This window comes from Mytilus californianus, unplaced genomic scaffold (assembly GCF_021869535.1).
Source record: "Mytilus californianus isolate M0D057914Y unplaced genomic scaffold, xbMytCali1.0.p SCAF_9, whole genome shotgun sequence".
NCBI classification, from domain to species: Eukaryota; Metazoa; Mollusca; class Bivalvia; order Mytilida; family Mytilidae; genus Mytilus; species Mytilus californianus.
The window spans coordinates 90621191-90636279 of record NW_026262745.1 but is presented as its reverse complement, the minus strand read 5'-3'; the positions used below and the strand labels follow the sequence as shown (position 1 = coordinate 90636279).

Here is a 15089-nt window from a genome sequence, read left to right as displayed (position 1 = left end):
TTTTTCATTTTAATATCGCATATATTGTCTTTGTGGAAATGAACTAGCAAACAAACAGTATCCAAGGGTACCAGAATCAGATTGTAACATGGCTTGTGCTGGTGAAACGAATCGAATGTGTGGAGGTGGCTATAGAAACTCGATATATTTAGGTAACTAAATCAAATGAATAGTTTGCCCATCAATAATAAAATTAAAGATATTATAGATTCATATAATATAAATATGGAATTAGAAATAACAATTTTAAAATGTCGTGCGTCCGGATATGGTCTGATTTTAAATGAGAAAACTATCAATCGGAGAACAAATCATGTGCATGGATGTAAGTGACTTAAGGTTAAAATACGGATTTTAATAATGAAAAAAAAAACCAACCAATATTTTATGTAAAGCTAGTTTGTCTTACTTTTAAGTCCCATTTATATAATGTTCATTTTTTAAATGTATTTTCATTAACATGATTAATAAAAACAATTAAATGGATCAATTCGGAAGTTGTATTGCATTATGGGGCCAATACTGTTTTAGGCGTTCTGGTTGCTTCAAACACCAATACGATGACTCTGAAACTACACGTCATTAATGCATGGGGACGAACATTGATATTTGTTTATCTATTCTAAATTCTTATGCATATATTTTTCTTTTTCAGTCAAACCGTAATCGCAAAGAGAAATGCAGAAAAAACACAGAGATCAGTATCAAAATAAAATGATAGTATTTTAATGTGATTGCTTGTTGAAATTACTGCATGTTAATAATATACAAGGATTGAAGAAGATCAATGAAGTAATCTGATGGCTTGTTATATTTCTTTTTATTGCGGTCTCTATATCTCCTGTTATTCATATAATTAAATCTAAATTAGGAGAAATATTTGTTTGTTTACAAGATGCAGATGCAGTAGAAATACATGACCGAAATCAAGTTTTTTGTATCATAAATTGTCCTTTGATCCTTATCGTGTATTTCAGTCAGTTGTGTGTTTGATACTCCATTGGCTGCTATAGATAACATCAATGTTATGTGTACAGGGTGACATAGTTAATACATGATACACACGCCACGTCTGCCTTAAGCAATACACCAAAGTTAAATACGCATATTTTCACAATTTTTTTTCAAAATTAGAAGAGTCAAATGATCAACGCACGAGGTCAGTTATGTATGGTTTTGGGTGTTTTTTTTTGTATCTTTTAAATGTTTTCAGCTTTCAATATTCATTGTTCCCTCATTTTGTATTTAATATATAGATGAATCAATTGGACAAGACGAAATAGGGATGGATGTGTAGGACAATAATTTAATAAGATTCTATGGTAGAATGATACTAGGAAACAACCAATATTTCAATGAAGATGTGCGTTAAACTCGTTTTTTTACAGTTAATAGAAGTTAATCAGCAAAAAAACTACTTCAACTCAAACCTGGTGGAGACATATATTTATGGCTGCTATTGATCTAGTTAGGTCTTTCCACCTTTCTGTTGAAAGACCTATTGTATTTGTTCTGATTATAATTTTTTTTTCTTCTTCCGCCAAACCCTTTTCTTGCGGTCTAAAGTGGTTTCGCAAGATGTTTCTTATATTTCTTTGCATATGATATCGAACAGTTATTGCGCTTTTGAAAATCACTCTGTTTAACTTTTTATTGGTAGATCTATTTCCCCAAACACTGTTTTTCTTGTGAGTGCATCTTCTTCTCAACCGTAAAAGAAATCGAATTTATTTTTCCCAATTGGTTGTTAATTCAATTTTAAATGAAGCGACACTGTCCAAAGCTATGGTATGATATCTTACAGGATTTATAGCCCTGACATGGTTAAATGTAAGGCTTATTGATTATAGCTTCATACTGGTACATGATAAAGACATGGGGTCTTTTACAAAGGGATAGGTGACATATGGCCTTGAAAAACATCAACCGGAAGTGACCTTGTGCAGAACGGATGTAGCCATGTTAACTCGTATTCAAAGGAAAATAACTTAGAGACTATAAGTTTTTGGAATCAGCATACAATAACATATACAATGACACCGGAAATTACCTTTTGTAAACCGGATGTAGCTAATTATCTCTCTTATTTGAAACAAAAGTACATAGAAATTATATTTTTTGGAATATGTGTAAAGTAAGCTATCTTTTGGAACCGAATGTGACCTTCTGTAAATCGAAAGTGGTTGATTATCTCCCTTATTACAAGAAAAAATACATAGAAACCATTTTTTTGGAATCGGTGTAAAATAACCTTTTAGATAAAACCGGAAGTTACTTTTTCTAACCTGGAAGTATCTTATGATTCCCTCATTTCACATAAATGTACCTAGCAACCATTTGATTTACAAATCAGTATAAAATGTTCTTTAATATATAAGTGAAATTTTCTAGACAAGAAGTAGCTTATAATCTCCTATATTTCAAGTGCAAGTTCAAAGAAACCATATATCTTTAGAATTGGTGTATAGTTTTTCTCATACCCTTAGTGGGTTTTTATTCTTTTCAAAAACAATCAGTCTAATCTTATGTAGAAAGACTGTCAGTTGTTCTCTGAACAATTGGTTTTTAATTTGTTTTTTTTTTGCCATGAAGAGTGAATTTAAAGAATTGTCTTTTAATGAGTGACTATAATAACCTAGCCAAACGATCGCGAAGCGATTCAAACTGTTTTTGACTTTTTTTATATAAAAAAATTATGTTTTCGATTGATGGGGAGTTAACACAATTTAGCTAACGCTTGAATCCTCCCTAGCCATATTTTGTTAATTTTAAACAGATATGAATTTGTCCAGATTCCCATGTGATCATGTGATCATGTGACAAGTTAATGTATCTTTTAGAATTATGTTGACCTCACTTTATATTCCATATTAATGTGGTTTGTAATGTTCAATGCTTCATTGTCTTTCTATTGTGTTTCAATGTTTATTAAAGTGTATGATTTCCCCATGATGATAAACCAGTATGAACATTCTGTTGTTAAGATTTTTCATTTCAAACTAGACATTTCTCATTCCCATGTGCAAGTTGACATTTCTCATTTCAAACTGCAAGTTGACAATTCTCATTTCCAACTGTAATTTGACATTTCTTATTTCAAACTGCATATTGACATTTCTCATCTCCAAATTAACATATCTTAGTTCCGAGTTTACATTTCTCATAGTTATCTAAGTTGGAACCGAGAAATGTCAACTTAGAAATGAAAGAAAACCACTTGATTAGTTTCTTGCGTTCGAAGTGCACCATTGAAATAAAATATACTCATGCATGCTACTCATTTGTGTCTTCTCTCAATACATGTATGGTTCGGTGAACACCTGGTTGGCTGTGCCAAATTTTTACTTGTTGGTGGAAAGGTAAACAGTAATTTTTGAAGTATTCTAAGCATTGTTGGTTTTTCTTATTTAAAGGTACGTGGGATACACGTTTATTAGATGGCTGCCAAACAACACAAAGGAACCACAAGTATTTATATAAAGGTCAAAAACGGTTTACAAATCCGGAAAACGATATATTTCAATATGCTGAACTCTGAATCTCTCTTATCTAGAACATTTGCAAATTTGTAACAGAATGTAATAGAGATCTGCTATTAATTGATACAAAAACTATAAACTTAAACAGCATAAAATTTAAACCGACAACTTATATATTAAATGTTTGAGATTACGTGAGACATTTGATCTTGTTGTTTTATTGAGTCAATCGTATCCGCTTCAGAGGGAAATCTCGAGAACTGTCAGACGAATACAATATACTGTTGTTGTTGAATGTTTAAAAGCATTTCTCTGTATATTAAAGGACAAATATTCTGAACATTTTGGTTAATGGTATATGTACTTGTATGCACAATGATTTGTTCATTTTTCGTTAACGGCACTTGTATTAAGAGAACTTTAAACATTTAAGATCTTTGTACATGTATTGTTGAAATTTGCACGTTTTTGGAAAAAAAATCGACCTCGTGAAAAAGCAGCGTGAAAGTTTCAAAAAATTAAGAGTTAGGTAGCTAATCAAACGAACACAAAGTTCTTAACAGTATGGTGTCAGTAACTGTTTTTTATAAGTAAAGTCGAGGACCAGAAATCAGTAACACAATGTTGAAAACAAAACAGAAACACAGTGAAGCTGAAAACAATGGACACGTTACCCGCCTGGATCTTATTAACCCTGTGTATTCAATATTCCCACGTTCCGATTAGTTTGGTAAGTGTAAACACAAACTAATATATTTTCATGTTTCAGTCAGCTTTATTTTGATATGATAGAATATTGTTCTTCTTAAATCTGATTTCATTATTTTTGTACCAATGTCTTAGCTTCACTTGTCCAGTGTTTTTAGCTGACTTGTCAAGTTGTTTACGTTTTTTGTGCATGCATCAGTCTTGTTATGGTTTCTTTGGCGTGTTATTACTCTGGATTTTGATTATTCACCCTCCTTTAAACATAATTTCATTTGTATTATGAACCTCGTACACTTTTGTTTTGACTTTAGAACATTCATGTTCACAAGGTAATCTTGGATGTTAAACATTACATATACAATCAACAGTCGTAAAATTATTGATCAATGATTTGCAAACCTTATATTTCAAACCATTACATAATGAATTATATAATGTTGAACAAGTACTAAATAAATTAACATAGAGTATGGGTTTAGTTTTGCAATAAATACAATAAGTAGAATTTATATTGCATGAAAGGATTATTTACATCTGCTGCAACTTAAGTATCTTATAACCCACATTTACAATCTATTACAGACCAGTCTGAAAAATGACTGATTATTGAACAAAAGACTAATTTTAAGTTGTAGATTGTAATGTATAACAATATATCCAATGGAGTTTATACCACGTGGTCACCTCTTTAGTGGTTCACATATCAAGATATCTTATGGATAAGGTATGTAGGACATATTAAATCTTATTTTTTACAAAATTTATATTTTATTTTCCATTAAAAAGAAAATTACAAAAAAAAATATTAAAGCTAAAACGAAGATGAAACATAATCTAATAATTATTATTCGATTAGAAAAAGAAATAAATTAGTCTGGAATTAATGATTTTATCGCATTTCCTTTTAGACACGATAGCTTTTCGGTATCTGATGATTTCAAGAACTAACAGGATTTCATTTAGAAAAGATGAATAACAGAATTTTTTTCTTAAATCTTGAAGAAACAACATGCGTAATCGAATAATCAACGTGGAAACGAATCATCTGTCTGTCAATGGAAAATTAAATCGAATGTCCATGTACAAACACGAGGGAAAAAAAACATCCAAAATATGCAGATTCGTAAAAGGTACCAAATTCATCTTTTTGTTCTGTATTTGTACGATGATTTTATTAGGTTGCTTAGTGCTTCTAAAAATATGTTCTCTTTGGAATAAACGTTGTCTTTTTGTAGTTAAGAAAATTAATATTTGGTTGATGTATATGTACACCATAATTGTATTGGTAAAAATATTTTTTATATAATTACAAAATTCATGGTATAATATTTGGTCGAGTCATGTTGTTATTATGTTTGATTGTACTTGATGCAAATGTCTTATATTATCCATTCATTTAATTGGACACATGGCATTTTTAATTTTCAATAACCTTTCATAAGCCCCGCCCACCCATAGTAACATCTGATAATATTAGCAACTGGTGTTAATGCATAAAATTAACACTCGCATAAGCCCGAAATTTGCCTATTCGGAACAATTAACACCCGCAATGACCGAGGTTTACCGATTCTTATTTCTACATCATTTCCGTCGTTTTGTTGTTGTTATTAGTTAACTATTTTAAGACTTTATTTTTTTTACAATTGTCCTACTAATAACATAGTGCACTCTCAAATCATAAAGCATTCAGTATAATAAAAAACAAACTGCCCTTGGATGAAGGTGTAAGGGTGATTAACACACTCGATGAAAAAATTATCACCCGCGACTTCGCCTTAGGTGATAATGTTTTCCCTTTTGTGTTAATCTACCCTAACAGTTTCATCCAAGGGCAGTATGTTTATATTGTAACCTAGGTAAATAGTCATTGTAATATCATGTACTGACTACAAAAATACTTAAAATGTTAAGCAACACAGAAATCAAATGTGTCCAAATGTGACAAGAATACGAGACGACGAACAGCTAGATAAGTCCTGTTCCTTTGTTTGCCCTTGGTGTTGTCAGTAGCTATTTTAAACGGAGATATGCATTGCATTAAAACACAATATACTTTCCAATCCATAACAGAATCAACCAGATTATTTGGTTGATTTATTTTCGTTGCCTCGAAATGCAGTGAAAAAAGCATGGACATTGTGAACGAGAACCAATTCTGATGTACCCCAATTTTTGACATCTTTACCTATTATGTCTGTTTGTTTTGTTCACACATTGTTGTAGATATAATGGAATTTTATGCGACTGTCATACAAGTGAGAGGTTTAGCTACCTATACAACATGTACAACCAGGTTTAATTCACCATTTTCTACATAAGAAAATGCCTGTACCAAGTCAGGAATATGACAGTTGTTGTCCATTTGATTGGTGTGTTTGAGCTTTTGATTTTGCCATTTGATTAGGCACTTTCCGTTTTGAATTTATTTCGGAGTTCAGTATTTTTGTGATTTTACTTTTCACTATACGTCTGTAAAGTGGGTCCTGCCGAATAAAAGGAAGATACAATTAGTCTGCTGCATGAAAAAGAGAATATTCTGGATAAGGGCCTACTGTTGCCCTGCATTAGGTTACCAATGTATTCTTCAAAAAGAGGAATTGGATGGCTTCTTGTATTAGCAAAGAGCAAAGCAACATCCTAACATGACTCATCGAAACTTGCAAACTAATAGAACATGGTTGTGCTATGTATTAGTGAATTTATAAGAATTAGTGGATTCGAAATCGATAATTAACGAGCGACTTTTGTCGAAAGTTGAGTACCGTTTCCGAATCCATTACTTCTTATAAATTCTCTAGCGTAATCCATTTCTACTAAAACGGGGTCTGTTTTACGTTTTGATAATAAATCAACGGAATGTCATAAAGATAATTTCGTATTTTGTCTTTTTTAATCTATAATAGTTGGAATTGATTATATCCACACGGTTTACATCTATATTTAGACATTCGACAAGTTAACATAAGTGTTAGCTCCCCTTTTTAACTCCAAATTTCATATTGGTTAATAAATATTTCATTTAATGTTTAATCATCACAAATTATTTAAAATGAATAGATTTTGGTATTTGTGATTTCTTTAAAAAGACCTATATTAAAACATAGAATATATTTATCTTGTTTGTATTTACCAAAACTTAGAACCTTTGAAATTGATATATATAGTATTTTGCAAAATATATTAAGTAATCTAAAGACTGGCTACCAATTAGTCATACTAATTCAAATCTATAAGGTTAGCGCAATTGCCACAAACCTTCCGTTTCATGTTGCCCCATTTCATGTCCCGACATAAAGAAAATAATATGCTAAGAGTTTTATTTGAACAATTATATATAAATTTTGTTTAAACTGTTTCCTTTTCATTAAGTTTAGAATATTTCAACGCTATTGCATTTGGCATGCATCGTCAATCAGTTAATTAGCTAGTATTATCTGTGGTACGCATTCCCGAATCCACAGCATAATTGCTCCTGCTGCCAATGTATAACTATGATGATTTTATGAAGTTTTAATAAAGCTGTTCATAGCCGTGATCGTTTAGTCGTAACGGTGATGTTAACAGTGAGGAGTTCTAACCTTGTACCCAGAATGAAATTTGTTCTCGACCAAAATATTGTTTAAACTCAGAGATATTAATATTATATTTTCATATAATGACAATGATTTTGTTTGTGTTATTAATGTCAAAGAAGTAGTTTTAAGGTCGTGGCTTTTATATCACACTTTATTCAAATAAGAGGCCGTTCAGTGATGACGTGATGCATATTTGGATCATTTATAATCAAACAAAGAAAAAATGATTGATAGCATGATAATATTATAAAACTAAAACCATAAGTAAGCATTTGCTATGATGAAAAGAAAATTGAAACCCCTTGTACGTCAAAAAGTGACAAGTGTAATGGGGATATGGAAGTTTATTTTATCAATGAATTGTACTGATGTATACAATTCCTTGATTTATAGTGGTTGCAACTTTTGTGTTATAGCCACAATCGTGTAGGGGTTCAGTTCATTATAACGATGTTAAAATTAACTAATGTTCAAACCTGACATCAAAAATAAACTCTTTTTCATGATTTTAAAGAAATTGTTTTTTTTTTTTTTCTCATGTCATTTTATATTTTGATATTGCTAAAGATTTATATTCAAGAACGTTCATATGTAGAATATAATCTTCCTTTAAAAAAAAAACACCCAAAATAAAACCATTCAAAAAATTGAAAAGAACATGAACAAACCAAGATGCAGCATACATTTCATAGATTACAGAAGTTAATTATCAATGAGACATAATCCAGTTTATTGACATATATTGATTATTAAGCGCTTGAAGAGCATAACTTAAAAATTGATTCATGTCAGCACTCGTGGTATAACGGTATCATGCATAGATTGAATACTGTAATGATCTACGATGAAAATACGAGCGATTTCGAACCCTTCATATGAAACTCGTTTTGAGAGGATAAAACACCGTAAGTTAAAAGTTAAAATTTATAATGTAAGTTATCTAAAGTTAACACAGTGGTCAGTGGATTCTTAAAAAAAATAATCTACAGTAAAAACAATAGACTGACATCAGAGAAATGGATTAAGTATATCAAATTAACCAATCAGATATCCCTCAGTGAGTTTCAATACCAGACTCATACCCTTATTTCTACTTTTTTTCAGATTTCTTTAGTTGTCTATACTTTAAATCAAAACGTGTCTTTTTATTATCCTGCTATTTAATTGTCAAATGCAGTTTAACATTTTGATATCCCGTGTTACACTTTTAATCTGTTTTAGATGAGAGTGAAACAATCTGAATCCCAATTTTAATTATATAACTGCAACTATTTAGTCATTTATATGTTGAGGAAGTGTATAACATTTTGGAACTCTTCGACTTTATTCACTCTGATTTTATTCTAGTTTTTTTTTCAGTACTTTCCTTTTCGGTCTACAAACTTGATTGGAGCATGTTTAATTCTAATTTTGATTACGGTGTATATATTTGATTCTGTGTTCATGGATACTGATATGTTTTACGAATGGAGCTCATCTTATACAAATGATGGAATGAATAGGTGGTTCATCAATGAAAACATATTAACAAAGAAGAGGCTTGTTGGTTCTATTAATTGTCGTGCTCTGCTAACAGGACAAAAACGTGAAATTACCAGGGCAAACAACCTGCAAAACGAATATCTATCCGCTTTATCGCCTTTTTATAATATCAGTCGAACGCGTGATTGTAAGAAGTTTCTCCGAGACAGAGGCTACATTACATCAACACTTTCCAGCGAGGAAGAAGACTTTTCAATAGCTTACAGTGTGCTCATATTCAAAGCAATCAATCAATTTGAGAGATTACTTAGAAGTATTTATCGACCTCAGAACTTCTGTTGTGTTCATGCTGATACAAAAATGTCCGATGTACGCCGAAAGGCGCTTGAAACAATAGTCAATTGTTTTGACAAAGTGTTCATGTCATCTAAATCGTATGACGTTCGATGGGGTAAAATAACAGTATTGCAAGCGGACCTAATTTGCATGAAGGATTTACTGAGACATAAGAAATGGAAGTATTTTATAAATTTAACAGGGCAAGATTTTCCATTAAAAACTAATCTGGAAATTGTAAAAATTCTGAAGGCTTATTACGGTGCAAATGATGTCTCCATTTCAAATAATCAGTAAGTTAAATGTAGTGTACTACAATGAAGAAAAAGCAATTCTGGATAAACGTTTATAAAACAGCAACAAACCAAACCTATCATAGTAACTTACAAGACGGCAAAAGGTTAATAGTATTTTAATTTAAGCGAGGGAAAACTGCCATGTCAATATTAATCGATTCTAAACTAGAAACCTTTAAAGAAGAACTTTAAGGTAGATTAAGATTGTATGGTAATTAGAGTAGCAAGCAGGTATGCCTTTATCACAATTAACCCTATTTATATAATGTGTTGTTTTGCAGGGTTAGAACAAAGAAAAACAAAGAGAAAATTGGGGAAAAGTCATTGCATTGATATTACTTTCCTGGTTGTGTGCATTATACTGGATTTCGCATTTTTAGAAAGCACAACATTAAATTGTCGATCATGATTTCAAATGAAAAATAGCATTTTTATGTGCGAGACTGGTCATTTAATGACAACCCAATTTTATAAGAATTTCCGTCTCATTTTATCTTAAAATTCATGTAGTTACTTTTCTTTCTATTCAAATAATAATGTTTTCCGTATAAATCCTTACAAAATATAAGTTGGTTACAATTTGTTGCTATACGCTAAGCTCGGTGACCTGTAATTTGTATTATTGAAAGAAAAAAAGAAACATGACATCAACAACGTTTTGTAAGATATAAAAAGTCTTTTATTCTGTTAAGTATACCCTATACTACACTAACGATTTATATTTAAGGATTTATATTCTACAAATTTCGTTTAATGACCTATAGTCATCGTGTGACCTTGTACTTGAGAGGGTAATACATGTACAATTGTTATCTTGTGCCTACGATGTGGCTGCTTGTATAGAAAGAACTATAATAATCACACGGAAATTTAAAGGAGTATCACAATTGTTTGCCCAAACAAATAGCCTGTCTAAACACTTTCAGAAAATGAGCTAGCAAATAAAAAAATGAAATATAATACAACGGAATGAGTCACAAGACGGCATGATACTCCATCATTTCGCAAAAAAAAAAAAATACAAACAAAAAATAAATTTCCAGAGAGATTTTAAATATATATTGACTTTTATATGTACATATTTATTTTTCAAATAAGAATCTGAATATATTTGGAAACCACAAAGTGTTTTAAGAAAATGTATATTTCTGTAATTACTTTGTATGAATTTGATTTGTTTGTGTGCTCATACTTTTCATATTTATAACCATCATAAATATAAGTTGGAATATGCACAATTATGTATTAATTAATATCACTAATAACTGTTTCCATGGTAACCCGTGTTTGTGTGGTTCCTTACAAAGTAAGAATTGTCATGAACTTAAACAATGAATTTGTATCTTTAATTCACAGAATGCGAGTCATTGGGCTTATAATCCGGTGGCTGCGAAAATGATTTGTTTTCAGCTTCATACTTCAAAGAGTAAAAGACCTGGATGTTTCATACCGTGTATACAGAAGCCGTATGATATGAAGTTTAAAACTGGTATTTGTCTACTGTCTTTGACTTCGTTCTTTTGGTTCAGAAACTGCTTAGAAAATGTATAGTTTTTTGTCATCGAAATATCTCACATATTATGAATAATAATATACTATATTTGGCATATTGGCTTCTTGCAAGGTCTATATGCGTTCAGACAGGATTAATATGACCTTTATCTCATTTCATGGACAAATGAGCAATGTAAAAGGTTCATGATTAGGTCTTTCGTTCTAATACTATAAGTAATAGGTCAACTAAATGTGGCGTATGGAGTGATTGTAAGGTTAACTTATCAGACTGGCAGGTTTTATATAACCTCCACCTCATTTTCATGGTTCATTTGCCCGTGTTATATTTTGTGTTTTATCTTTTTTTCAGGTACAATAAGCAATAATTCAACTTTATTTGGTGTATTGAATGACTGTTGGGTGTACATGTCTGTCTTGCAGGTATCATCAGTCCTTGACTTATTTCCATGGTTCATTGGTCAATGTTAAGTTATCTTGGTTCAGTCTGTTTCTTAGATACTATAAGCAATATTTCAACTATATTTGGAGTATTGAATGACTGTTAGGTGAACATTTCTGGCTAGCTTATCATCTGACATTGACCTTATTTTCATGGTTTATTGGTCAATGTTAAGTTATCCTGGTTCAGTCTGTTTCTTAGATGCTTTTAGCAATATGTCAATCAAATTTTGGTGCATGTTATGGTTGTAAGGTGTATATGTCTGTATTGTATGTATCATATAAGCTTGACCTCATTTTCGTGGTTCATTAAGCAATGTTAGATTTTAATGGTTTGGTCTGTTTCCCAGATACTGTAAGTTATAAGTCAGGACATATGGTGTATAGAATGTTCATAAAGTTTACATATCTGTCTGGCACGGTTTATGTGACTACTGACCTCATTTTCATGGTTTTTTTTTAGCTATTTTTAGGTAATACTTTTAAAAACCTTTATATTTATGCGTTCAATATACAAATGAGTTTTGGTTCGTAAAGCAGGCGAGACATTTTAGAATGTGCACTCTTGATATAGAAAACGTTCTGCTAAGTGAGACGATGTAATTGATCTTGCAATTAAGCATTTGGACTGGAAGTGTACAGGTTTGATTTGAAGGTCAAAATCAACTTTTTTAATCGACATGTGTAGATCATAATGACCGCATTATTCAAAACTCACATTTTTATTCAAATAATTAATAAATTTTTGATAAAGGATTTTTACAGTCGCTTAAATAATTGTTGCATTCTATTCATATAGGACAATTCTCCTTTGTAACAATTATGCATCATAGTTTTTTTTCATATCGTAACCTCAAAAAATTATGTATAGGAGATAAACCAAGAATTTAATAAAGACCTCGTTGACCTTAGTACATAGACGACATACAGATGTGTATATGTAATGAGATAGTAACGCAATGTTAATGAGACAATTTATTCGTTCAACATCGTTTAAAGATAGTCACTGAAGACTTTGGAGTAAATCTTCAGAATGTTTAAGAATCTACAATCCACGTTTGATTAACACAACTTGTTAACTATTCCTCATCACAACATTTCGGAAGGCCTCTTTACTTTAAAAAAAGTGGTGATTAGAACCTAAGACAGATGTTTAGTCGAATATCTTGACGACTGTGATATATATTGTTATTTAAAAGTTTACGTATCCAGTATAAAGATGGAAAATGTTTAACGTCCTTTTTATGTGAATAACAAAAGAGAGAAAAACAGATTCCAGATTATCTAAAATCACATCTTTCTTGAATGATATAGGGGTATAAGTGGGATTGCAAGTTTTGCTGAGAATTCCAAGTTCGTTTTTTAATCATTCCAAATAATAATTGTTGCATATAAAAATAATAAAATAAAACATGTCTTTGATCTTGCATGGTTACAGATGTTTGATCCAGCATGTTGACTTTTATATTTACATATTTATTTGTTCAAATAAGAATCTGAATTTTCATTCCCCATCAGCACAACCGAATACACACGATGTTAGTTTTGTATTGAAACAAGTCTACTGCGGTTTTGTCGCTTACTTATTATTATTATACATATAATGACATGATACTATTTTCAGAGCGAAATTTGCACATCGATGGACAAATATAAAATCCTCCCCACCTGTTGTATTTCCATACAAAGGTAGTTTACATATTACTGTTAATCGACCATTTGTGGAGTATGCCATTACAAACAAAACAGCCACTCAACTTTTGAAATGGTTGGTTGGATCAATTATCCCAGACAAAAGTTTTTTCTCCACCCTCAACTTCAATTCGAATCTTGGAATTCCAGGGTCGTTTCAAGGTATTTACTATAGTACATATCTCAAATAACAAACATAAAGGAAGCACAACAAAAAAAAACTAATATCTTTTAAAGCGATGAAAATATTCTATAATTTAAATTCGTAAGCAGTATTCCTGCTTACTTTAAGGTTACCATATAATAGTTTAATTTTGGATGTGACATGTTTTCTGATTGGATAAAAGTGTTTTGTCTCTCAGCTCATAGATATAATTTTGTCATGTTACCGTGACGGCATCAACGTTTTTTCACGATTTACTCCTTACAAAAGGAATTTAGAATAACATTATAAGGAATGACTGTAATATTTTTGTGTCTATTCGAAATAACCTCAGAAATGTTGTGCACACTTTGAAATAACCCGCTACGCTGTTTATTCAGTGTGCACCCCATTTTTATGTTATTTCTTCATAGACATAAACAAATATTACAGTCATTCCTTAAGGTAGATCATAGGTATATATTTCTTGAGATAGAATTTTCTTATATTTTGCCAAAATGAAGATTTTACTATGCTTTTTTCAAATATATAATAAAAAATATGGGTCACCGTGCTATTTTCCAACCTATGAGTCGTTGAAAAGTGCCTAAATTTGGTTAGATTGTTCATGAAAAAACACATTTGTGTGCATAAAAAAAAATCTATGAGATAGAATTTTAAAATAATTTGTGAGAAGATAGGTTTTATAATATGTTTTAAGAAAATAAAAAGAAAAAAATGGTGTCACCGAACTTGTTTTCTTGCTACAAGTAAAATTTAGAAATTTCCCTATCAGTTAAGTATATATTTTTTACTAAAAGAGTAATCTCCCCTTAAATGGCTGATTTGAAAAAAATGATTCTAAAAACACAAAATTTGATATTTGTTTAAATATTTTGAATTATACAATAAATCACCAAGTTTTCCTTAAATTAATAAACAGTCTAACCAATAAATTGCAAATCTTTCTTTACATTTGCAGAATTGGGCAAATAACTAGACCGATTTTGTACTGGGATAGTACAATCCAAGATGGCGGTATACCATGAATCTACCTTAATTAACTCTCAATACGAATGATGTGTATAACTTTGCTATATATCAATTTTGATTAGTTTGAACCATCTGATATAATACATACACTAACATTTATCTTTACGCCAAATGTACAACACAATTGATCTGATGATCACTATGGTTTTGTAACCATTGGCATTTGAATATTATAATTCAGTTAAGATCTTAAGAAGAAATTGGAAGCAACATTTTCAATATTTATTGAGTCTCGATTACCATGATTACAACAATCATACTTTGAACTTAAAGATTTTAGTTTGCTAAAAAAAACCAAAGAACTATTGGATAAGATTAATTGTTTTCTCTACTTATAATTCGGTTTTCCAATTATTTCGCCCATCCAGTA

The 15089-nt window shown here is 30.7% G+C and overlaps 1 protein-coding gene and 1 long non-coding RNA gene across 2 annotated transcripts in view; both read left to right on the top strand.

The window, feature by feature from the left end:
- Positions 1 to 734, top strand: LOC127716042 (uncharacterized). The gene is made up of 2 exons (XR_007988722.1): positions 1 to 152; positions 656 to 734. It is a non-coding gene; the product is annotated as an uncharacterized LOC127716042 (long non-coding RNA).
- A 4064-nt stretch (positions 735 to 4798) lies between these two features.
- LOC127716002 (beta-1,3-galactosyl-O-glycosyl-glycoprotein beta-1,6-N-acetylglucosaminyltransferase-like) overlaps positions 4799 to 15089 on the top strand; it is an 11311-nt gene continuing 1020 nt past the window's right edge. The window contains exons 1-3 of the mRNA XM_052222102.1: positions 4799 to 4911; positions 9125 to 9876; positions 13457 to 13686. Coding sequence (XP_052078062.1) covers positions 4903 to 4911; positions 9125 to 9876; positions 13457 to 13686 — 991 coding nt within the window. The 5' untranslated portion in view covers positions 4799 to 4902. The remainder of the gene's footprint in view (positions 4912 to 9124; positions 9877 to 13456; positions 13687 to 15089) is intronic.